The sequence below is a fragment of the Notechis scutatus genome, chromosome 1 (assembly GCF_049901735.1).
Source record: "Notechis scutatus isolate UNSWTSFEM ecotype Mainland chromosome 1, rNotScu1.2, whole genome shotgun sequence".
NCBI lineage: Eukaryota > Metazoa > Chordata > Lepidosauria > Squamata > Elapidae > Notechis > Notechis scutatus.
The window spans coordinates 54,155,793-54,181,688 of NC_142009.1; the positions used below are offsets into that span (position 1 = coordinate 54,155,793).

Consider the following 25,896-nt stretch of genomic DNA (forward strand, 5'->3'; position numbering starts at 1 on the left):
CTTGCCACAGTTGTTAAGCGAACCACTGCATTTGTTAAGTTAGTTAACATGGTTAAGTGAATCTGGCTTCCCCATGGACTTTGCTTGTCAGGTCACACAAGCTGATCAAATGACTCCAGGGCACTGCAACCCTCGTAAATAATTTGGAGACAATAACTTGGTCCTCAACACCAATAAGACCAAAGAGTTTATAGTGGATTATAGAAGGAACAGATCAGACATCCAGCCCTTGCTTATCAATGGAGACGAGTGGAGCAAGAGGCCCACTTTGGAAGAGCTTTATAGCTCCCGCTGCCTTAAGAAAGTTCAAAACATCCTCAAAGATCCATCTCATCCTGGGCACCCTTTTTTGAACTATTACCATCTGGCAGTCAGTACAGAATATTAAAAACAAGCACAAATAGGCTGAAAAACAGCTTCTATCCCAGGGCAGTAGCTCTTTTGAATTCTGCTGTATAGTACAGTGTTGGTGTGGTGTCGGAGGTTTCCGGTTCAATGTGTAAAGGGTGAAGGATGTGTGCTTGTGTTTATTTTCATGGTCATGGTCATGATGTGCACTGAAGATGGTGTTTGATTTCGCTGTATGAGGTGCAATGACAATAAAACTAAACTAAATATGAACCACTTGCCAAGCATCCAAATTTTGGTCATGTGACCATGGGAAGGCTGCAAGGTGTTGTTAAGAATGAAAAAGGTCATAAATCACTCTTTTCAGTGCCGGTTTAACTTTGAACAGTCACTAAAAAACTGTTGTAAATCGAGGACTACCCAGGAAAATACGTGGTTTTCAGGACCCCAGAAGAGTCTACATAGTGTGTGTGTGTGTGTGTGTGTGTGTGTGTGTGTGTGTGTGTATGTGTATATATATATATATATGTATGTATGTATGTATGTATGTATGTATGTATGTATGTATGTATAATATACGGCTCCCTTCCTAATAAAAGAGATCCTCTCTGTAATCGCGGCTTACCAAACAAAAAACAAAAACAAAAAACCCTCCGCCCACCCTCCAAACTCTGTAGCAAAAGCTAGTTTAACGAGCGAGTTTAAGCGCTTCTTCCTGCACCTTTCTTCCGGTCAGAAGCCGGCACAGCTTCTCCGCTTCCGGAACCTACAGCCGTCATTTGCAGGCACGAGCCGATGACGACGAAGGGTCGCGGTGGGGTCACGGTGAGGTGACGTGTCCCTGTGGAAACAGAAGCCGGGGAAGGGAGGGGAGGGGAAGACACTTGCACCAACGGGTGAGGAGGAGAGCGAGGGGGTTTGGTCGCAGGCCGGTTTCTCCATGGAATCCGTCGTCCCTTCCAGCAACAGCAGCGCCGCTCTGCTGCAGGGGCCGCTCTCCCGGGGCTATGCTTCCTTTAGGGACCGTCTTTTGTGAGGTGAGGGCTCGAAAGGGATCAGAGGGGTCTTTGCTCTGGAAAGGAGGCGGAATCCCTGCCTGCCAAATATCGTCGGCTGCGGGCGGGGAAGGGAGAGGGGCACGTATTGACAGGGCGGCGGGCCTGGTGAAGACAGCTGTTGTCACGGTCGTGGACTGAAAAAGCCGCTCTTTCGGCAAAAAAAAATAAGCGAAAGTCGAATCGGGCTGCAAGGAAAAGAGAGTGTTCTTGTCTTCGAGATAAATAGTAATTTTTTAAAAAACTGCCAGAACAAATAGTAATTTTAAAAAAAAACCTGCCAGAACAAACTTTGATAGATTGTGCCATCAAGTCGCTTTCCACTTCTAGCCACAACGCAGCCAGATGTCCTTCATACTTTAGGATCGGATTTGTGGCTCTAGTTGGCCCTGTGTAAATAGGAGAACTGCTAAGGAAATTGAGCAGAGGTGGGATTTGGCAGGGAGAGGAGTTTGTATCCTTACTGCCTCCCCCCCACCAAAAAAAATCTATAGGGAATAAAAGTTGTTAGTTACAATGATGGCAGACAAATGATTCTTGTATGAGTTTGTTTCTGGGTTGATATTTTACTTTTAATTTCTCATGTTTGTGGAGCAATGCAAACTTGATATAATTGTAGGTTGACCTCTGGTAACAAAACTGTAAATGTGTAACCATATGGATTATAAAACGTTTGAAGTATACAGCATAGTAGCTGTCAGATTGCAACATTTTAAAGAATACATATATCCATCTGAAAGCATAAAATGCAAGCATGGGAAATTCAGGAGAAAATAACTTTAAATTAATTCCATTGGTTTTTTTTTTTTAAATAATTATATGTTAGGTATAGTGCTAACATTACTTAAATTTTGTTTGGCTGAAACAGTATCTTAAATTTTTCTTTTAGTCTTAAAACAGTAAATTAATTACCTGAGGTACTTTTTAGTAGCATCATATGGAGCAAAAGGAAAATATTACAACAAATCTTTTTTTCCCCAGGATTATGAATAAGGGAAATAAGCTAAAATGGGCTGTGCTAAAAAAACCTATTTGCTAGACTATGTGCACATTTTTAAAAGTTAATGTATTATATAAAAAGATGAAACAGCACATTCAAAATCTATGAAGTGTTGGATTCTAAATGTGAATCATCAAGAATAGTACACTAAAATGTAATTGGCCTTAAGTTGTTAAATTAGCTTCTGGTCTTCTGTCTATAATTAGAATAAAAATAAAGAATGTAAACTAGAATTTTTCTAAACAAACAGTAGGAGAAAATTACTTGAATTTCTTGTTGAAACCTGTGACGTTATTCATCAGAGCTTTGTGAATACTGTACACTTGACTCGGTTTAATGCTTATTCTTAGGCATTTCTACAGAACATTTGTAATGGGAAAGTTATGGAATTCTTTTTTTTTTTTTTTTTTAATTTAAGGTGAACCTTCTTAAATTAAATTTTCAGAGTTGCATCCTGCTATTTCTATGTGTATATTTAAATTATTTTAAATGTAGAGACCTATCTCTTTTTTTAGCTGGTTTCAACACTACCTGAAAACATGCAGCCCGGCCCGGATTTCCATGGATTTCCGTGGGAGCCCATTATTATCACTGCCTTTGCTGGAATTGCTACACTTGGTATTTTCTTCTGGAGAACCTGTCTATCTGTAAGTTAATTTTTAGAACTGCCTGTTTATAAGTAAAGTTAGTAAGCAAACCTGGTATACTAATAATTAGATCAGATAATTAACTTCAGCAATGAATAATAAATCTCTGCATATCAATTGATGCTGTTTTATCATTAGATGTAAAAGATAACATATATTCAAAATGTTCTGTTAATAAAAAAAGACTTGGCAGGTCATCTTTTTTATTCATCTGAAAAACGTGTTGATAACATTTGTCTGCCAGCTTTCCTGTTGCTTTTATATTTAAGTTTGAAATAGTAATTAGAAAGGCCTATTATTTAATTCATTAATTTTTGATAATTTGGGCATTGGTCTGAATTTTCAGGATAAACTGTGATTTGTGTGAGTGTATTATCTGTGGAAACCAATTGTAAGGAAGAGAACAATAACACAGATTTGTAAAACCATAACAGTAAATCATGGGTGTTTATAAGACATATTGATGCGAAAGAGGATATCAGTATGCATGCTGCTATTGATAAAGTGCTCAGCTTGAAATTACAATGTAGACAGTGACAAAACGACTTGATAGACAACTAAACTTTAACTTGAGAGAGCAAGATTTGGGCCAATCATTTAATCTTTCTCTTGTTTATGATATCATTTGGATAGTTCTCTAATTAAGCTTTGAAATTATGTGTGTATGTAAAAAATTGTTGACTAAATTGTTCCTATATAAGAATTGAATAACCAAACCTGTGGCTTGATTTTCCAGTAAGATACTGAACCTGAAACTTTAATTGGAATCAGCTTAGATGTGTTATGTCACTTGATGCTTGCATTGGAAGCAGTGTTTTTGGTCATCACTTGATTTTTATTGTTGAAATTGTATTAATAAAATGGCTATTTTTATAACATTCTGTATTCTTTTTATTCTTTATAGGTTAAGAGTAGAATGTATCAAGGTAAAAAAAATTGCCCTTTAAAAAATGTAGTGTGGTTTATTTTGGGGGGTTTACTTGCTTAATATAAGTATGTGCTCTTATACGTAATAGAATATGCTGTGTTATCATGTGTACTTAATGCTATTTAAGCATGTTGAACTTTCAGTGTTGTGGGTCAATAACAGAGAAGGTTTAGGATTTCAAAACGTCTTAACTCCTTCTCAATTCTCTATTTCTCAAATAATACTGTCCTGTTTATTATATTGGGTTTCTACATTGTATTAATGTCACTTGGGGAGAATTATTTTTCTTCTGTGGAGGTTTTTGGACAGCTGAGTTGAGAATAGGAGACTAAGAAACAATGTGATTTCAGCCTTTTGACTACTGAATGTTTATTATTTCCAAAATTCCATTTTTTCTCTCTGCCTCAGTCTTTCCAAATAAATTCCTAAATATCTCATCTTCACTAGATTTATCTATAATTTTGGCCAATTTGTTCTCACAATGAGAAGTACCTTCCTTTTGACTCTGAAAGAAAGCCATAACTGGAATGTTTATCAGTTTGAAACATTATTGTATTATTCTTTTGTAGAGTTTTCCCCCTTAGCCCACCAGCATTTTTCATCTAAAAATACTAAACAGATTTGTACATTTAAATTATATACTCCATAGTGTGAAATTACCTGTTATTTCCAGTGATTAAATTAGTGCTGTGGGAGAGGAGTACACAGGAAATTAATGGGTCAGCTTTAGCGGTATAATAGCTAATACTCTAGTTCTGTAACAATCTGTTTTACATTTGTCCCTTTTTTCTTAGTGACAGAAGCACAGCTAGCAGAAAAAATTAAGACTCTTCTGAAAGAAAAGACAGAAATATTAGAAAAGTTATCAGAATATGAACAAAAGGTATATATGCATTCATATCTTTGAATTGTAACATGAGACAAATACATGGAATAAGTATAAGTGTCTTTCTGTGTGCATTTATTTACTTTTTATTAATGATCTAAACATTATCATAATTTGTAATATTGAGCAGGTGAATAAACTGTCCTAAAAGCCTTAAAAGTTAAAAGAATAAAATAAAAATAGTAAAGACTATCAAGTAACAAAGAAAAGTTGGGATTATAGGCCATCATTTGTTATTTATTACATTTTTTCTTTGTTAATTAGACAAAGGAAAGAGTAAAGGAAGCTGTGGAGGAAGGCCAGAAAGAAAATACAGGTCTTGCAGAGGAAATCGCAAAGCTTAAGGTATGTAGGAATGATGATTTTTGTGTGTATGTGTTGAAGAATTGGAATTCAATTCAGTTCAATTGATATGAATATATGTTACAGGACACAAATAAACTTCTGGATAACAGAATGAAAAATGTAAACACCATGCTAGAAGAGGAGAAAAAACACAGTTTGAAGAAACAGGAAGAAGTAAGTAACTTATTTGCCACAAGGAAGAACAAAGTCCCAACTCTTGTTGCTCCTGCTTCATCTATATCCTGAGATCTAATATTCTGATATTTACTCAATCCATATACATTATTGTTACACTGATTTTACAGTCTGATTTTGTACTGTAGTATATTCTTTTGATACGCTTTGTAAAAGGTAACGTAATTTTCTAAATGTTTCTTTTTTGTTCTTTTGTTCTCAGAACTGATTATTGATTTGTTATAAGAATACCATATACATTTTGTTAAAGGATAATGTATATGTTATGTTGGCATAGTGTGTTTTAGTATGCAAAGTGTTTGTTGGAATTTTTGTAAATCATTATAATAGTCTATCAAGTAGGCAGTATTATTTCTGCTTGGCAGGTGCTGTGAGAGAAAGAAAACAGTGCCATGCTTGCTTGAAGCTATTGCCAGTAGAAAATAATACAGGTAGTCTTCAACGTACAGCAGCTTGTTTAGTGACCATTCAAAGTTATAACAGCACTGAAAAATGTGATTTATGACTGTTTTTCACAGTTATGACCTTTGTGGCACTCCCATAATTATGTGATCAATATTCAGATGCTTGGCAACTGGTTCATATTTAAAACCTTTATTGTGTCCCAAGGGCATGTGATCACCTTTTACAACCTTCTCACAAGCAAAGTCAATGCAAATGCCCAATTCATTTAACAACTGGGTTACTGACTTATCAACTGCAGTGATTCACTTAATTGTGGCAAGAAATATCATAAAATGGGGCAAAACTCACTTAACAACAGAAATTTTGGTTTCAATTGTGGTCATAAGTTGAGGACTACCTGTATCCAATGCTCTATATCAGGGGTCCCCAACCGTGGAACAAGTCCTACCGGGCCATTTCTACCCGGAAAAGCTCACCAGAAGCGCTGGCGCCGCCATCTTTTTGATGAAAAAGTGCTTCCGGTGAGCTTTCTACCCGAAAAGCTCACCGGAAGCACTTTTTCATCAAAAAAAGATGGCGGCGCCCAGCTGATGCCGGTACCGGGCCGCGGCACCCAGCTGATGCCGGTACCGGGCCGCGGCATAAAAAAGGTTGGGGATCACTGCTCTATATTAACTATATTATCACTTTTTACACTGAAACTAGTCAGGCATAACTACCGGTAAGAACTTTTCTAAGCCTTTCTTTGAGGAACTCTTTCTAAAATGATCCATGTTGGGGATTGTGATTTTGTGATTTAAACTAGTAAATAATTAGGAATTTGGCTGGTATTAACCTGAAAAATTACTTAACTCTTTCCAAAAATATGTGCATAAAAATCTTAAGTCTGTTATTGCATTAACTGAAATTGACTTTATGTACAATGTACATGTCAATTTTTTTATTTCTATTTGTATAGATTATGGAAGCACATAAGTCTTTAGAGAAACTCCAGGAAGTCATTACTTTGCATTCTGTAGAGCTCTCTGAGGTAAAGCATCTGGATCTTCAATTTAAAGCAGCTTTTATTAAAAACAATATCTATAAACTTAAGGTTTGGGTAGATAAAATTTTTGCATAATCGATACTTGGGAATATGATTTTTTTTGTAAAGATTTGTATCTCAGATGTGGAATTATTGACACAGGTTCAGATATCTCTTAATGAAGCTAAATTAAGTGAAGAAAAAGTGAAGTCTGAATTGCATCGAATACAAGAAGAAAATATGAGACTGAAGAAAAGTAAGGAGCAAGTGAGTTGTGCTTACTCAATTATTCCTAACAAATTACTTTTTGAATATACTAGCCTGCATGTTAGCTTTATTGAAGACTTGATAGTTACATATTTCATTGAGGACCACAAGTAATGCCATAAAGCAATTAAGAAAAGGCATTGGATGGTAATTGAGAAGTATTGAGGAAGCAAATTATGGTTATAGGAGAATGTTGTACAGACATTTATGTCTAAGTAACTAAAGGGTATTGTAGTTGGGGATAAGCCACTATGGAAGATAGCATTTATAGGATTGTTTTCTAATGCCATCTTGATATTTCTTCAAAATTATATTTTAAGAATGTTTTTGCCATCAAACATACGAAGCACCCAAAATAGCCATTATATCCATTATTTTCCTCTGGTTAGTTTATTGTGTGGTGTATGGTTTATATTCACAAATGTTATGAGTGTGTGCACCCTCTCAAATACAAGTGAAAGAAAAGCATTTCAAATCTGTGATTTTCACTTCAAGCTATGTGAATATTTAGATGCCTGCAATAATTCACTGAGTACTTCATGTGAACCTTGTAGGATTGTCTTGAAATATACATTTTGATAACATTTTAACTTATTTTTTTAGCTGCTGCAAGAAGCAGAGGGATGGAGCGAAAGGCATGCTGAGCTCAGTGAACAGATAAAGTTATATCAGAAGTCTCAGAAAGTCACTGAAGAAGCACTTGCCCGTAAAGAAAATGAAACTGAGGTAAATTAAGTTTAGCTGTCCAGTAGTTTGTTTTATGATTGCATTGTTATATTGCTGCATCAAGTATTCTATTTCTTTTGGGTTTTCTGCTAGGTTTTGACAAACTGCATTATGCAGCTGAAGCAACTTGATGCAGATTCTGAATCAGAAGATAAGAAACAGGAAGGAAATGACCTGGCCAATGGAGAGATCTCAGGTACCTAAAACTCATAAAATAGATTTCTTACATGGTACTAGTATGAAGCCCAATTTTGAACAGTAGTTAATTGAGCAATTTTTAAAATAGTACTGGAGCCTTCCAGTTATGAACAAATCTTGATTATAGTGATTTTTAGTTTAGTAATTTTTAGTTAAAGGGAAAAGCTTGTTCCGTCTCTGAAAACAATGTAATTTCTGCTTTGACTTGGGATCCTTACACTAATTGGCTCTCATAGTCATCATTCCACTTTATATGATATGTCTGTTAGAGCAAAACAACAACCTTAGTTCAAAATAATGTTGTTTACAAATTGTTAAACAACTATTTTTCTCTTTAACAAATATGACTGTAAATCTAAATGGTTTCTCCTGGTGCTTCTTAGATAGTAACGTGGTTTGTTCTCAGAATTGTTTGATTCTCAGAATTTTCTAGATTTGCCTATCATCCCCAAAAGAATGAGGACCCAAATAGAGAACATCTTGTATAAGCCATAGCAATAACACTTAGATTATATTATATACTTAATTATTATATCATATATTTAATTTTTCTTATTAGACTGTACTACTCTGGTCAGAAGAGCCTGGGGGGCTATTAAGATAAAAGCAAAATGATAATAAAACCACTAATAAAAATAATGCATTGTTAGATATGTGCGCTTCTTAAGATAACTAGCTGAATTTCCATTACCATACTCTTTTCTTGCCTTAGTGGCAATGTTTAATTTCTATGATGTTATTTTAATTTAATAAATAACATAAATAAATAAAAATATATTGTTGGCTCAAAGTGAACCTTTATAAGAAATCATCTGTGAGTTCCCTTTTGAAAATATTATTTGGATGTTAAACACAATAAAATAATGTCTTTCTTTCCTTAGATTCCAGGAATGAAAAGATGAAGGCTCAGATTAAACAGATGATGGATGTTTCAAGGGTATCTAACACATTGATCTACCTAATTAGTATGATTTGTTTATTATAGCATAATTCATCACTTGATATTCATTAATCTTTTGCAGGTTAAAACAACATTATCTATCATTGAAGAAGAAAGAGATAATTTACGTTCCAAACTAAATGATGAAGTTGCAACAAGACATGAATTGGAAGGTGTGTTCAGCAAATAAGAGTTTGAAATTTTTGTTTTAAAAAAGTATTATGCCTGTGTAATTTTGGAGACAAGCAATATCTATCTTGCTTTTAGATTTTTACTGCTTAACAGTTCATAAGTTATAGGTTAGACATTCCTTAGTCTTGATTTCATATCCAGTAACCCAGAAAAATGCCATTCTTACTGGAGAACAGTTCTGAGTGAGCCTTAATTATTATTTTGGCTCCTGCATTTTGATTCCACAGAGGGAATCCAAAACATAGGGAAGGCAACAGATTGTCTATCCTCTTTTTCAAATTCACGGGTTTTCAAATATGCCCTACCTGCTATCCTGAAACTAGAATGTATTTTGTGCCTTTGGTTTAGTTTTTGACTCCTGGCAACTGCCTGGACTAGTTTCTGCAGTTTTCTTGCCAGAAGTGTTTTCTTTCAGAAGTGGCTTGCCATTGCCTCCTTCCTAAGACTTGAGAGAAAGAATTGGCCCAAGGTCACTACTCTGGCTTTGTGCCTAAGGCGGAATTGGACCTCGTTATATAAGCATCATATTGCCTCTCTGCCCTTTTCCTCATTTCCCTCATCCATACTTCAATTCTGAGGACTGCTGTCTTTTTTAATCTGCTCCCCAATGGCTTCATTCTCTGACTTGTTTGATATTGCCATATCAGCCCACATAATAAGTGTTTGAAACATTGCTATAAAGAATGAAATAATACTTTGTAATTTATTTCATTGCAGAGCAAATCAAAAAGCTGGAACATGACTCATGTTCCACACAGACAGTAAAATCTCAGCTAGAAAGTGAGTGTAAAATGCTCCATCAGAAAGTAGAGATTCTTAATGAACTTTATCAGCAGAAAGAGATGGCACTTCAAAAGTAAGTAATTTTAAATCACCATAGGGATTATAATATAATTAAATTGTGATTCCCCCCCCCCATCAACTCCTAGCCTCTACTACAGCAATTTTCAACTAGTGGCATGAGTGATGATGTTAAGGCATACCTGCTAGCAATCCTGATAAAATGGAGGAACCTGTGCAGGACAATTGTTAAGCAAGCACACTCTCCAATCTGGTCATCATATTTAAATATTTACTTATCCATTGAAAAACTATTTATGTTTGGTATCCTGCAGGATAAACTGTTTCTAACATTAATACATTCAGTAGAATGCTTACATATTCATATTACAAAATGACAGTTAGCAGTGTCAAGAGAAAGGAAACTTAATAAAGTAGTAAGAAAGAATTGCTAGGTGTGCCTTCAAGATGTTTCATTAGGGGAATAGTATTCTATGAAATCCAAAACTTGTCCATACGGTGACCTTTATTTCATTTAAACAGGGTTGGATTTTTTTAGGCTAGTGGGTTTCTTTAAACACTGTGTTTTTACCTTTTCTTCAGTGACAATCACAGCTCTGAATCTGTTACAGAAGTTTCAGATTTCTAAAGTAAGATGAGGTCTTTTCTTAAGGGATGTATTGGCATTTTAAATGAGCTTGTCTCTGCTGATTTCTCATGCTTATGTCCTTTTGCTGGAAAGTAAAGAAAAAACTCTCTTCCTTCTTCCTTTACAAGAGGCAATGCTCTTGTATCGCTTTCTTCAATATTACTTTGACTGTCTTCCTACCGCCTCTTCTTCTTGTTACTTGCTTTTTGGTATTGGCAGTTGAATGTTGCCACGTGGGACATAACTTGGTTGTATTTCATCATGCCACTTTTTATTTTGTCCTAGGAAATTGACACAAGAGGAGTATGAACGTCAAGAGAAAGAACAGACACTTTCTGCTGCAGATGAAAAAGCAGTCCTGGCTATTGAAGAAGTGAAAATTTACAAGTAATTCTGATACGTAAATGTGTTGACTTTTGATTTTGAGGGAAAGCATTGTGATTAGAAATAATTTTTCATCTTCTTTGACAGGCGGAGAATTCAGGAAATAGAGGAAGAATTGCAAAAAACAGAGCGGTCTTATAAAAATCAGGTGTGGAGCTATTTCAAGCTATTTCTTCTGAAAAAGAAAACTTTACATTATAAGGTGTTCTGCAAATTAAAACATTTTTTCTTTAATATTTTAAGATTGCTGCTCATGAGAAGAAAGCCCATGAAAATTGGGTAAGGCTGTAGATTTTCTTTTAAGAACAGCATTTCAGCTTTGAACATTTTGTCGCATTACGCTTATTTATTCTAAGCTCGTGTTAATTCCTGAACAACTGTTCTAGTAGACTATCCTTTGATTTCAAACGATATTTGACTAACAGTTTCGGATTTATGTACATTTATATATTTTACAGCTCATAGCACGTTCTGCAGAGAGAGCATTAGTTGAAGAAAAAAGGGAATCTGCCAGCTTGAGACAAAAGTAAGCATGTTTTATGCATGTGCTCATTGTATCTAAGAGACAACATTAAGGAAGAATTACCTTTTTTAAAAGTGGCTGGAATTCCACTAAAAATGTTCTTTTTTCTTATTAGAATCATAGAGGTGAATCAGAAAATAGCTTCCCTTCAGAGACCAATAATTGTTAAACCGACTGCAGGCCGGCCAGACCATCAGACTTTACCTCGCAGAGGTATAGTTGTTTCCCTTGGGTTTAAACTTAGCATTTTAGAAGAGTAAATAGATACTTTGCCACATTTCCTTTGTATTATTTCTACTTCATAACAGGTCCATTAAGTCGAGATGGGTCTTTTGGGCCCTCACCTGTGAGTGGTGGTGCTCCTTCCCCACCACTGATGATGGAACCCCCTGTACGACCTCCTTCTGCCAATCCAAGAGATGGATCAAGAGGTGAACTTAGCAAGCAGTCTTTTTTTTTTTAAAAAAAAATGAATTATTATTCTGCAGCAAGAAACTAATATTTACCTATCTTCTAAACAGATATACATAATTTAATTTTAACTATTAGTACATTTACCTTTTTACCATTTGTAAGCAGCCCAGAGTTGCCTTATCGTTGAGATGGGCAGGATTTAAATTTAATAAATAAATTTAAAAAGGACTCTGGCGTTAACAACAGAACAGGTAGCCCTCATTTTAAAACTGCAATTGGGACAGGTAACTCAGTCATTAAGTGAAATGGTTACTAAGCGAAAAATTACATGCCTGCAACTGTGTTTACAATTTTATTTTGGCTTTGCTTTGCTTTGCAGCATAAGAAGGATATGACCCTAAACAGCTGGGTGAGCTCAATTGTCAGGGAAGGTTTCGGAAACTCAACTCATGAGAAAATCTTATAGCCCTTTTCCCCCACTCCCTTGCCCTTTGGAATGCTCACCCAGAAGAAAATTGATTATATTTATTGGAGAGGAAGGGATTATAACGAAGTAAGCAGCACACAAAGGGGAATACACATTGAAAAGAATGCACTAGTGCCAGCTGTTTGCTTGGCACACAGGCAGCCCCCTAAGAGGCAAAAGAAAGCAGCTACTTAGGAGGCAAAAGAAAGAAAGCCTTTAGTGAGAGACTGAGTAGGGTATTGTAAATTTCAGGCAGGATCTGCAAATTAAGCTCCTGGTTGAGCTTGTTAACCCACTATTAGCGCTTTTTAGGGAAGTGGCATGCTGCATAGAAAAAACCACTTAGGAAGAAAGGTTGTTTAGGTAATCTCTCTGCTTTGGGTGGGTGCGGGACATAGATCAAGCACAGGACAACACATACTAATTGCTTGTAATGGTGAACACATGACAGAGAAATACTGCAAGGATCATTAATATGCACATTAGTCACAAAGCTACTTTTCATCATAACCATGAATAGTCACTAAATGGGGACTACAATATGAAAATGGACTCACTTGCACCGTAGGATTTGCTTTGCTTTTCTCTCTCTCTCTCTCTCTCTCTTTATGAGGATATCCCCACTCATTTAAAGTGAATTTTTGAAATTTTGGTAGAAACAGTTCTTGTTCCACCAATGATATTTGTTCAGGTGTGATAGACCTGGTTAATATTTCTTCATTTCTCTTACTGTTGCACTCCATTATGTTGACATCATATTCGTATCTTGGATGAGATCATATATGGTTAGGACTAGAAAACCTTCTGCACTTCAGTTACCAAATATTGCATATTGGCAATATCCATTTTGCACCATCATCTTAGTTATCTGAAAAATACTAATGATTTCTCCCAGTAATTGAAAAGCTGCTCACCTTTGGCTTAGCACAATATATGGATCCACCCAGTGTAGCAGATGCTTTTCTTGAATTGTTAAATTCTGTAACTAAATCAAGTTGTTCTTGTGTTTTTACCTCAAGCTAAGTCAAAATAAGAAGTGGGGAGGAGGTATAGGTAGTCCTCAACTTACAACAGTTCATTTAGTGACCATTCAAAGTTACAACATCACTGAAAAAAGCGACTTATGACCATTTTTTACACAACTGTTACAACATCCCCATGGCCATGTGATCAAAATTCAGACGGCTGGCAACTGACCCATATTTATGACGGTTGCAGTGTCCCAGTGTCATGTAATCACCTTTTGCAACCTCCTAACAAGCAAAGTCCATGGAGAGGCCAGATTCAGTTAACCATGTTGCTAATTTAACAAAGTGCATTGATTCACTTACCAACTGCGGCAAGAAAAGTCATAAAATGGCACTCAACAAACGTCTCACTTAGCAACAGAAATTTTGGACTCAATTGTGGTCATGTTGACTAACTGTACTTAGAATGATTATAGCTTTAAAAAAACAAGCATGATAATTTTCTATTTGAATTTGTGTGAGAAAGGACTTTGCATAGGAGTCTTCCAATGCCAAATCATATAAGACCTTTACAAGAATACTTAGCTAAATCCTATGTGTGGAAGTTTCTGCCCAAAGTTTAGACTATTTTTCTATCATACTATGTTGATTAACTTACTGGTTTTTAGTTCAAATATTTTGCTTTTTGTTGCTAAACTTTATCAAGCATGTATGTATTAGTGATGAATTCCTTTTATAATCCCTGTTCATGTTTTAGTTTGATATTACACACTGTTGTATATTTACTTAAATACATATTCTACATTTTCTCTTTGAACTCAATGTAATGTGCGTAATGCTCTGCCTTTTTTCATATAGCAATCTTATAAGATGCTTTGGAAAGAAAGATGATTGGCATAAAATCACTGTATTTTCAGAACTCATATTGAATTCAAGCCTATCAGTCCTAGACTAATACTGTACTTACTTCCTAAATTACACTACTTTAAAAATAGATGTATCTCTTTTTATAAAGAAGATATATAAAGAAACATAGAGTGGCCTCGTGGTATTTCCAGATTGTTTTAGGACACCCTTTGTCATTTCTATCAGCACAGTTAGCGTGAACAATTGTCAGAATTGGGAGATTGTTGTCTAAAATATCTGGAGGGCACTGTGTTGCACAGCCATTAATTGGCAAAATGATAATCTCTCTACCAAACTGCATTGTAATCCTTCAGATACTATGACTGATGGCCCTCCAGTCCAAAAAAGGCATTCTGATCTATCAGGAAGAATGTCTGCTCCAGGTAAGAATGGCAAGAGATTCCATCTATATTTTAAAAGTGTAGCATCTTTTTCAAGCAATATTAAATATGTCTTTTTTTTTCTCCTTCCAGATCTTGGTCCTTCTGTAACAACACTGATCAACTGTGGGCCAAGAACATCTTCTCCTTCAACTGCAGTTCTTGATGGAATAGTAAGTAGGGAGGTTGCTATTTCTTTGTGTGAAATGATATACGGTACAGAATCTTTGTTTTGTTACTTTATATATGCCATATCATGCCTTACTTATGTATCAATTTCTATTTGTCTTTCACCCCATCTTTGTATTGCTGGGGTGCAATATCTTACCAAAGCAAAATCTTACCAAAGAGTTTGAGGTGACCCACGTTTCTGCTCCCCCACCTTCCTCTGGTGAAGCAACTGCAGTGAGTACCAAGAGGCTGGGAATGGTGCCTTTCTCCTGCATTTGATGGGGAGGATGTAAAAAGCATGGTGTGCTTCATGACTCAGCATGAGAGATGTGGTGCTGTAAAACTCACTCTGGGTTGCAGTTCTTCTCTTGGCTTTGCAACTTGTTAAAGCTAAATGCGTTGTTGGGCAATATGGAAAATATAATCCAGTTGCTTCATAAATGGTGGCGTTTGACATTTAAGGCTTTTCTAACCCTTGAGTACCTCTGATCATTTTCTTCTGTAGATGGTGTGGGATTTGGATTGGCTGGTATTATAATGCACTTAGAAGAGTGTCTAGTTCAGATTTGGATTGCCATTTTGAGAATGCTTTTATAAGATAATACTTCTTTGATGTCTGAAGACAAGAATATTCTTGAAAAAGAAAATTTCCATAAAACTCAGCGAGCTCTAAATTTGGAAATTTGAGATCTTTTCAGCAACAATGTTTCTTAAAGTACTTTTAATCTATAGTTGTTCTGACGCAACCGGGTTCCCAAAGAGCAAACACAGACAAAGGCAGCAGCCCCCACCTTTAAGATTTAATAACGAATTCTGTTCTGAAGGCTGCTTTCCACTAATTAGCTCCGACAAGAAAGAGCCTTGTCAAGTTGTTTGTCGATGATGCCAAAAACTCAGAGATAAGAACTAATTTACAATATTCTCCAAACACGAACTAAGATGTCCACAAGTTGAGCTTCAGAGCTTCTTTGCTGTCTGCAAAGAACGCTTTTCCAAACCTGGCTTTTATCCTCTTGAGGGAGGGGCCATTACCTTGCATCCTTACTCCCGAGTCGCCTGTGCTGCTGTAACTGTTCTTTCCTCTGTGTAATCCTTCGTGCTGCACTTGGCATAGGCTCCTTGGGAACCTCCTCATCACTGCTGCCAGCCCGCACAATCTCTGAAGGCAGCAGTCCACTCCCTGATGGTCCTGGTCCCCCATCGGAGTCCTCGGTCTCCTCAGCCATCTGCACCTGCTACCGGCTAACCACAACACTATGTTCTCAATATTTCGTGAGTAATGCCCTATAGATAACTAACACTGCAGTCTTCTACAGGTTAACATTGGTTGTAAACCATCTTTCCCGGGGGGGCCCATGATGACATCCCCAGCAGTTGGGCCTTTGCCACATCCTATTCGGTTCGGACCACCACCCCGCCTGCCCTATGGACCTCGGCCTCTTCCTCCCTCTTTAGGTATGGACTCTATTGCACATTGTGCTTTTTTTTTTTTATTTAGCTTTATTGCTAAATACCTTTCAAATTCCTTTTAGTACATATCACAGTTTGCTAAAAATGCACTTTAAAAGAAATTCCGTTCTTAGTATTCAAAAGAATATTATTTTGTGTAAAATATGAAGTTGCGTTATATACAGAAAATGCAAGGGTTGGATGTAACAGTAACACCTATTTGAGTGTTGCAGGTTTCTTTGATGGCATGTTCGGTCTTGTACTAAGCATAATTGATTTTTAACAAATAAAAACAAATAAAAAAGGAAAAAGCTTGGAAGTGTCAAAAGGCTATAAAGAGCACAGGTTCCTTAAAAACTTTTACAGCCTATTTTGAATAGTTACACGTATTTATCGGCGTATAACACGCACAGGCGTATAACACGCATCTTCATTTTAAGAGGAAATTTCAGGAAAGCGCCCGTTTCACCCCCACTCCCACCCCGCGCGCTTCAATCCACAGTGTCCCATTCTGCCTGCCTGCCTGCCTGCCTTAGTTTCTGGTTGTTTGGGAGCAGCTTCGGCTGAGAATAATAACTATTCGCCTCTTTTTTACTCAGCCGAAGCTGTTCCGATTCAACCATTAACGAAGGCAGGCAGGCAAGCTCGGAGCACTGCGGGCGGGCGGGCGGGCGGGCGGGCGGGTGGGGGTGGGGAGAAACGGGCGCTTCAGGGAAGCTGCGGCGACAGGAAAAGCCCCCGCTTCTTTGAAGCAGTTTCTTCCTGTGCTGGTGGAGGAGCGAGAGAGCGACTGAGAGAGCTGAGCCAGAGAGCAGGACAGGCTTCGGTTGCTTCCTCCCTCCCCTTCTTTCATTTGTGTCCTTGATCCCGATCCCAGCAGCATTCACGAAGGCTTCTTAACATTATATCGGCGTATAACACGCATACATCATTTGCCCCCTATTTTCAGGGGGAAAAAGTGCGTGTTATACGCCGATAATCGGATATATGCAGGCCTAAAGATTAGAAGCATGCTTTCCTAAAGTGACAGTGATGGCAAATGGTAACTTGATTTTGAACTACCCAGTTTCATTTTTATTTTATTTTTTGTCCTTTTAGTTCGTGGAGCTCTTCCACCGCCACCTATGCCTAGAGATTATCCACCCGGTCCTCCATTTGGAATGCGAGATTTTCCTCCTGTTCCACTGCCACCTCCTGAACAGAGAGGATATATCCGTGGGCCACCTCCTTTCCGGCCACCTCCCCCCAGAGATTATCTTCCAGGTCCACGACTACCTCCACAAGGTTTAAGGGATTATTCTCCTCCTGTTAGAGACTTGCCACCTGCAAGGCCCAATGACTACCAAGAAAGCCCTCCCTGTTCTCAGTCTCCATCTAGCTCACAAGACTCGGCACATCTTCCTGAACAGAAACCATGACTTCAGATTTCTGGACTGATTTTGATCACGTTTCATGTGCTTGAGGCTTCAGTGGCTTCAGCAGGACTCTTCCTTCTAGATTTGGTTTCAGTATAGCTTTCTTTTTCTTTCCTTTTTTTTTTTTTTTCTTTTATTATTTTTGGCAAAAAAATAATTTCTATAGTAATGTGCATTTTGATAACCTTTAAATCGGACTTGTTCATCCTCTTTGGATGTACTTAGAATGTTTCTGTGATAAGCCTGAAGCCTGCTTTTACAGCTGTGACCAACTCGCAGCTCTCAACGTGCAATATATGAGAAATACCTGTATAGTTAGTTTTTAAATAATGTAACCTATGTAAATGATGTTAAATGATTTACAATTATAATCTGAACATTTCCTGTGGAAATAGCTTCCGTAAGCAAAGCTACCATTCATATATAGCTTACAGTCACTGTAGACAAATGGTTTACATAAAAGAAAGATTCTAACGCATACTTTTTTAAAGCAGAGGTCTCCAACCTTGGCCACTTTAAGACTTGTGGACTTCAACTCCCTGGAGAATTCTGGGAGTTGAAGTCCACAAGTCTTAAAGTGGCCAAGGTTGGAGACCTCTGTTTTAAAGGATCTGGCGTAAAAGTACCAGAAGAAAGCTTGGAAGGACAAATCTACCAATAAAGCAAGATTCTTTTTTGCTATATACAAAATTATTTTTAATGGTTAAACAAGCTGGAAGTAGTTACAAAGAGTAAGTATCCCAGAGTAAACATTCTGGTTCTGTACTAAGAAAGAATCAAGGATAAAAATACATGAGAGAGCCCTCTGCTGCTTTAGAAATACTAAATCAGATACACACAAAGTCTGTTAATTTCAGTAAAATTTACAATTAGTTTGTTGTTTTGTCCCAGCTAAAGGCTAGAATTATGTCGTTTTTATATAAAATAACTGGGCAATTTATTTAAAATAATTATTGAATCAAAGGATGCTGAAAATCATTTTTTAACATAAGAATTTTTTTCATTATATCTGTCTTTTAAAATTCCTATCCTGTTTGTATAAAGGCAGATGCATTTTTTAGGAGTAGTATTGAATAATGCAGTTTTTTTAAGAGTAGGTGGGTGGGTAGAATGTGAAGATAGACAATCTTCATTTCACAGACTTGATTGTTTCTGCTTGTATGTTATTTTGATTAAATGATAAGACAATCTTCATTTCACAGAACTTCTGAATTGAACTTTCTGTGCTTGTGTGCTTATTTTGATTTATACACACATATGTATAATGATGCATATATATATATATATATATATATATGCATACATACATACATACACACACACACCACATACATTCTACTTAGATCTACTCATAATATTCAAGGTTCTATCAATAGAAAAGATAACCTAACTACAATTCAAAAACTAATTGTAAGTCTGCCCACTCGGTGATAAAATCTACAGTAGATAAATTTTTGGGTGACAGTTCAATTCTGTTAAGAACTATATGATGTTGGAGGCTTGGAACAGAGCCCAAAGTATACATGCCTTTTTCTCAACCAGCAACTGCAGGATAAGTGATAGTTTACAGAGGGCAAGCCAAGGAGTGCCAATTGTTAGTCTATAGAATTACAGTATAGGATTTTCTGCCAAAGAAAGACTAAACCATGATTTGAAGATTAAGCAGAAGTTCAATAGACATTATTTTCCTTGAAGCAAAACTTTCACTTCCTTTTTAATGAAACAGTAATTGGGTGTTGTTAAATAAATGATAATCATTAAAAGACCTTTCTAGAACAGAGTATCTCTGTTCCTTGAATATAGATATTCTGCCCTGTAACTTAAGAGTGTTGGCTTTTGAAAGATTTCTTAGAATTTCCTATTTACCGATAATAGAAAAGCTTGATTATTTTGAGGGTGGCATGAGTTGAAGTTCACATATCTTAAAGTTGCCAGGGTTGAAAAACTATTGACTCTTCCTATGTCTTCCCTTTGTTCCAAATGAAAGAACTTTACACACTGCAGTCTATTTTTGTGGGGAGTTGCAACAGTTTCCTAACAAGTTCTTTGGATGCTTCATTTTGTAAGACGTTTTATACAAAAATGTGGCTTCACCATAGATTTTTTTAAAGATAGGGCACCATTATATTTGCAAGTTTTAATTACAATTTTATTTTACTTTAATTTATTTTTTCAATTCTCTTTTAATTCCAAGTATAGGTTTTTTATTAAACAGCAGCTGCTAATTAAACTGGCATTTTCATCTAGCTGTTCACTATAACTCCAGGATTATTTCCCCAGTTCAGGCTCTGCTACCTAAGATCTTGCAAATGCATAATTGCAAATGAAGATTAGTGGTTGTTTTGTGCCAACATACATAGCTTTGCTTTTACTAGTTTGAAGCTTATTTGCCTGATTTGGAAGCTTTTTACAATCCATTTTTTGATTGCACCATCCTGAATAGCTGATATCATCAACATATGTGGCCACTTCACTGATAAGCCTCAACTCCATCCATATACAAACTGAAATTGAATACTGAATGTCACAGAGCTCCCAAACGTGTCAAAATAAAAGCAATAAAATAAAGTACAGTAAAAAAAGGAAAGAACATGAACAATCTTGTAAGAAGGATACAGAACTCTAAAACTACAGAATTCTCTGCTCTAAACAGAACAGCCCCAAATCAATCCATAATTCATTTGCTATTAGCAAAGCACACACCTTGAAGGCTGCAAATGGAAACTTAGCAATGGCTTCTTTTATCTGGTGTCTTTGTTTATCAGAAGCAGATTTATTGCAAATTCTGCTCATCCAGAAAATGACTAATAATGAAAGATGCTAAGAATTCATTATGCATATCTCACAAGGTTAACACATGGCCCACAGATGCAGTATTTCCAGACAGACAGGGACAAGTCCTTGGGTTTTCTGAAAGTTGCCCTTCAGTGTAGTTGATGGCAGGATGCCAAAGCACCTCAACTACAATCTGGTTAAAATGTTAATTGAAAATATGATTGAAAATAAAGTTTATTATCCCTCAACTGCATTCCACGTAGTGCTTTGCTGTATTCCGTTTGCAATGCTCTTTTTGTCTAAAAACAACCATAGTTTGTTCTTGTCCCAACAACAATAGTGTCTCTGACATAAAACCAGTTTCAGAACTGTCTCCAATTTCTTTGTCCACGTGGAATGAAAGTCGTCTAACAAGATCAAAATGTCAAACTTCTAAGTTAATGGAAATCAATCTTTAGCCAGCTTATGAAAATCTGAACCACCCTTTTGTCTGAAGCTCCAACTATCGGGCTGTATTAGAAATACATTTTGCTACTTGGAACAACTTTCATAAGTAATTAGTAATTTTTGTCTTTCAAGCTTAGTGTAATTGATACCTGGTAACAGACACATAGCACGGTTAGAATAGGTTGCTGCTGAACATTCAACAACATTTGGGTAGTTATGAGCATTTCAATTACCTGTGTATTGCAGCATGAATCCTAATTCAGAAAATGCCTCCTGGAGAACTACCTCCAGGGGGGTTAATTATTCAGAATATTAAGTATCCATCAGAATTTATCAAGCCAGTGCTTTGATATAAAGTGATTATTTAAAGACTATTGCCATATCTGGGATAGAATACAGGTTGTCCTCTTCTTACAATGATTCATTTAGTGATCACTCAAAGTTACAACAGCAGTGAAAAAAGTGCCTTACAACTCTTTTTTTTCATATGACCGTTACAGCATCTCTGTGGTCACATGATCTAAATTCAGTCACTTAGCAACTGGCATGTATTTATGTCAATTGCAGTTTTCTGGGTCATGTGATTGCCTTTTGCAACCCTCCAACAAGCACAGCCAATGAGGAAACCAGATTTACTTAACACCTATGGCAAAAAAAGTTGTAAAATGGGACAAACTTATTTAATAATTGTCTTGCTTAACCAAAATTTTGGGCTCAATAGGGATCATACAGTAAGTCGATGACTACCCAGTATGGTCCCTTTGCAAAAAAATGGATCATGTGCTCGTAAAATCTGAGTGTTACATCATCAAGGTAATCTCCATGCAGATTCTCAACTGATGACCATAATGGAGCCTGCCCATAAATGGTTGTAAGTTGTCATGGTTGTTAAATGAGGCACCTACATGATCACCTCACTTAACAACCACATGTCCTGTTCCCCCCATTGTGGTCATTAATTGGAACATAGGGTGTGTGGTGTCAGGGTTCCGACCAGTGCCCTAATTAAATCATGTATTAAGAGCTTCATGTCGGCACATTCCAAGTGAAGCCAACTCTGATCCCACGTAATTTATGGTCCAGCTGTGACCCTGTTTTCCCTCTCCCCCCAAGGTGTGTCATCAGTCACATTCTCCAACTAAGCAATTTTGCAGGTTGTAGAAATCACTCCCCTCTGGCCACTGTGTGTAACCCCGGAGACGGCCTTAACATGTGGGAGGCCTGAACTTCCGGTTTGCTAGCCTTCGGCGGCGGCAGGGATTTGCCACTGTGCGATCCCTGCTGCGTTCACCACCAAGGTTCCCCCGATCCATTTGGATCTGGGGGATACAGCTGCCCTGTAGAGGCAGCGGAAGATAGGGGGGATACGGCAAGGGGTTTGGGGGTGCCGCAAACCCCCTCCCCAGCCAGCTAAACTCCCTTTTCCCGAGGCAGAGGAACGGTGGTCAGCAATGGCTGCCACGAAGAAAGCTGCAGCCAGGTAAGCAAGTGCAGGAGGGAGAAAGCTGAAAGAAAAGTGAAAGTTGCTTCTAACTGGGACAAGACGGGAGAAAGTGACTTGGAACCTTGAAAGCTGTTAAGTATCTATTGTTCCTTGCGAGAGTTACAAGGTGCGAATACCTTAAAGGGAAAAGTTTTTTTTTTCTTTGTTCGACTCTCCTTCCTAAAGTGACAGCGGGGAAAAAAAATCTTTTTGGCTGTGAGTGGGAAGGGAGAGTGAAAAAAAAATCTGAGCAAAATTTGAAAATAAGGAGAAGATTGCCTAGAATTGCAAAGAGTTTAAAAACTTCCAAAAAATATATTTGAAAAGGATTTGTGATTACTTTAACCCCAGAAAGAGAAAGTCAAGAAGAAGAAGGTATCTAAAAGAAACAGTCTGTTTGGATTGTTTGGTGATTTTGGAACCTTTGGAAATTACTTCTGATTAAATCATCTGGGTGGTTGTTTGGAAAAACTTTTTCTCTACACAATGGCATCATCTATGGATGAATTGGAACTTATATATCAAAAATTTGAAAGAGAAAAACAAGGAGGGGAAGATGGACTTGGCACTATTTTCCAATACTTAGAAATGGCGGTTTATATTTATGTGAAGCAGAATGAGGATAATGGGGATAAAGAAGAAGAAGAAGCCATCTTTGATGAGAAAAGGACTTTGATTGGAGAAGGGAAAAAGCGGAGGTCTTTAAGATCTGGGAAAACAGCCCAAAAAGAGAAGAATAAGGTGAAAAAGGGACATTATGTTAAGAAACAACAGAAAGGGGGAAAGCAGAATAAAAGGGAGGTGGGGAGACAAGGGGTTAAAGAGGACAAGGAGAAGAAGAAGCAAGGGAGAAAGGAAGGGATGAGAAGCCTTAATGGTGGGGAGCAAGATATTAAGAAGCAAAAGTTTTTCAGAGATAATGGATAAGTCTTATTGTTAATGGGATTCTAGAAAGGTACATAAGATTGTATTTTTATATCTGTATTTAGAAGTAATTATAGAAAATTAGAAATAATATGTAGTTTAAAATGTGATAAAATATTTAACATAAACAAGTGAAATTTTTGTTAAGAAAAAGGGAGTACTGTAATGAAATATGATTCAAGATTGTGATGGGCGGGGTAATAATCGTGGAAAGCATAAGTGTTCCCACAAAGGCATGATATTCAATTGAAATGGATAAAATGTTTAAGATATAAATTATTGTTAATATTAATAATTAGAAGATGGTATATTAGCAAACCCTTTGTGAAATGAGATTTGAAGTAGAAGAAGGAGGAAATTTCAATGAAATATTGAGCTATAATATGTGATGTGGGGGGGGACTAATTTTGAAAAATAGGGCTCTCATAAAAGCATGTGATTTAATTGAAAAGTAATGAGTTAAACATCTAAGATATGAATGAATATCAATATTAATGAATAGATTTGTATTATTTTTGATAATATAGTATAATTTTAGAATGTACCAGACAGAATCCCAATGTATGTTATGTATTTTATATTAAGTACTATAAATATAGGGGAAAAAGATAAAGGCATCATACTCCATATAGTGTATAGGAGAAGTACTTCTTTTTTTAAAAAGAAGAAAAATAAATGATTGGCTGGAATAGAACAGACAAAGAATAATAAATATTACGATATGAATTGAGAGGAGATAAAAAAATAAAATAAAATTGAGAAAATTTAAAGGAGAGGAGAAGTTATATAGAAAATTGAAAATGTTAAGAAGATATGAAATGGTATGTAAAATGAATATGAAATTGAATTTGTGTCTGTACCAAGAGTTTTAACCCGGGATTAAGCAACTTTCAGAAAAGAGATTTTTTATATTTTTTTGTTTTGTGTTTATGTGTATTTATGTATTGTTTGTCTTGAAAAATAAAACTTGTTTTTTTAAAAAAAAAAAAACGTGGGGAGGCCTAACACAGACTCAGACCTGCCCTGCAGCACATTCCCAGTTTACATGTGACCTGCTCAGGCCTCCCCCGCCAACAAAACACCTTGTGCTCTGCTCTCCACTCCACTGGAGTCCCACAGGTTCTGCTTCCTGACCTGCTGCATCCGGGACAAGAGTTTGTTCTGCTGTTGTTAAATGTTGGATTTCTGTCATCTTAGCCTTTTCACCTACAGGAAGATGGTCTGTTCTATTTAGGTTGTGAGGGACATATTTATTAATATAGTTTTCCAGGCAAAAGCCAGCATAATTACCGGTACACTGTTCATTTTTAAATGGACTAACAATGTGTCTCCAATGGTGGGAAATCACTTTTTGGAGGGTAGTGGTAATACTTTAGATAAAAGGGTCAGATCATATTAAGAGCAATTGCGTTCTTCTTCGCTGATGATGTAAAGCTGTTCAATACCACAGACAATACTGCTACCCTACAAAAAGATAAGAAAAATAAAAGAATAAGAGAAACAATAGGACAGGGACGGTGAGGCACGTTGGTGCGCTTATGCACGCCCCCTACAGACCTCTTAGGAAAGGGGTGAGGTCAATAGTAGACAGTCTAAGGTTAAAGTTTTTTGGGTTTGGGGAAGAGACTACAGAGTCGGGTAGAGTATTCCAGACATTGACCACTCTATTGCTGAAGTCGTATTTCCTGCAATCGGTTTGGTGCGGTTTACTTTGAGTTTGTATCTGTTGTGTGCTCTTGTGTTGTTATGGTTAAAGCTGAAGTATTCATTGACAGGTAGGACATTGCAATGTATGATTTTATATACCATGTTAAGTCGGACCGAAGACAGTAATTCCCGAGGTTTTCTAGTTTTAGAATTTCGAGTCTGGTGGCATAAGGTATTCTACAACGGGTAGAAGAGTGGAGAACTCTTCTTGTGAAATACTTCTGGACTTTCTCAATTGTGTTAATATCACATACGTGATAAGGATTCCAGACTGATGAACTGTATTGAGTATTGGTCTAGCAAATGTTTTGTATGCTCTGGTTAGTAGTGAGATATTACCAGAGAAAAAGCAACGTGAGGATTAGGTTAACAACTCTTAATGCCTTTTGGCTATGTAGTTGCAGTGAGCTCTAACTTAGATCATTAGAGGTGAGTATTCCCAGGTCCTTTACAGAGCTTGGGTCATCAACAAGATCTTGACTATTCAGCTTGTATTTTATTTTCTGATTTTTTTTACCAATATGTAACAACATAACACAAGAGCACACAATAGATACAAACTCAAAGTTAACCGCACCAAACTTGATTGCAGGAAATACGACTTCAGCAATAGAGTGGTCAATGTCTGGAATACTCTACCCGACTCTGTAGTTTCTTCCCCAAACCCCAAAAACTTTAACCTTAGACTGTCTACTATTGACCTCACCCCTTTCCTAAGAGGTCTGTAGGGGGCGTGCATAAACGCACCAACGTGCCTACCGTCCCTGTCCTATTGTTTCTCTTATTCTTCTTTTATTTTTCTTATATGTACCCATTTCATGTATTCACAACTATGTATACACTTATACTTATTATCTTGTAAACAATTGGCAAATCAAATAAATAAATAAATAAATAAA

The 25,896-nt window shown here is 36.7% G+C and overlaps 1 protein-coding gene across 10 annotated transcripts in view; it reads left to right on the top strand.

Annotated features, from left to right (window-relative positions):
- The window catches only part of MIA3 (MIA SH3 domain ER export factor 3), a 36,179-nt gene extending 18,126 nt beyond the window's left edge, over positions 1 to 18,053 (top strand). For 3 of the 10 annotated variants that reach the window (XM_087964240.1, XM_087964251.1, XM_087964298.1), the window contains 23 exons: positions 2,919 to 3,050; positions 3,955 to 3,976; positions 4,773 to 4,861; positions 5,129 to 5,209; positions 5,294 to 5,383; positions 6,768 to 6,839; positions 6,996 to 7,100; positions 7,704 to 7,826; positions 7,920 to 8,022; positions 8,906 to 8,961; positions 9,047 to 9,137; positions 9,874 to 10,012; positions 10,871 to 10,972; positions 11,057 to 11,117; positions 11,213 to 11,248; positions 11,428 to 11,495; positions 11,608 to 11,705; positions 11,801 to 11,932; positions 14,561 to 14,629; positions 14,720 to 14,799; positions 14,960 to 15,031; positions 16,114 to 16,252; positions 17,345 to 18,053. In XM_087964240.1, the coding sequence (XP_087820366.1) occupies positions 2,919 to 3,050; positions 3,955 to 3,976; positions 4,773 to 4,861; positions 5,129 to 5,209; positions 5,294 to 5,383; positions 6,768 to 6,839; positions 6,996 to 7,100; positions 7,704 to 7,826; positions 7,920 to 8,022; positions 8,906 to 8,961; positions 9,047 to 9,137; positions 9,874 to 10,012; positions 10,871 to 10,972; positions 11,057 to 11,117; positions 11,213 to 11,248; positions 11,428 to 11,495; positions 11,608 to 11,705; positions 11,801 to 11,932; positions 14,561 to 14,629; positions 14,720 to 14,799; positions 14,960 to 15,031; positions 16,114 to 16,252; positions 17,345 to 17,664 (2,280 nt within the window). In that variant the 3' untranslated portion in view covers positions 17,665 to 18,053. The remainder of the gene's footprint in view (positions 1 to 2,918; positions 3,051 to 3,954; positions 3,977 to 4,772; positions 4,862 to 5,128; positions 5,210 to 5,293; positions 5,384 to 6,767; positions 6,840 to 6,995; positions 7,101 to 7,703; positions 7,827 to 7,919; positions 8,023 to 8,905; positions 8,962 to 9,046; positions 9,138 to 9,873; positions 10,013 to 10,870; positions 10,973 to 11,056; positions 11,118 to 11,212; positions 11,249 to 11,427; positions 11,496 to 11,607; positions 11,706 to 11,800; positions 11,933 to 14,560; positions 14,630 to 14,719; positions 14,800 to 14,959; positions 15,032 to 16,113; positions 16,253 to 17,344) is intronic. The other 7 variants (XM_087964247.1, XM_087964260.1, XM_087964302.1 and 4 more) reach the window with 3 other exon arrangements.
- The last annotated feature ends 7,843 nt before the right edge of the window (positions 18,054 to 25,896 follow it).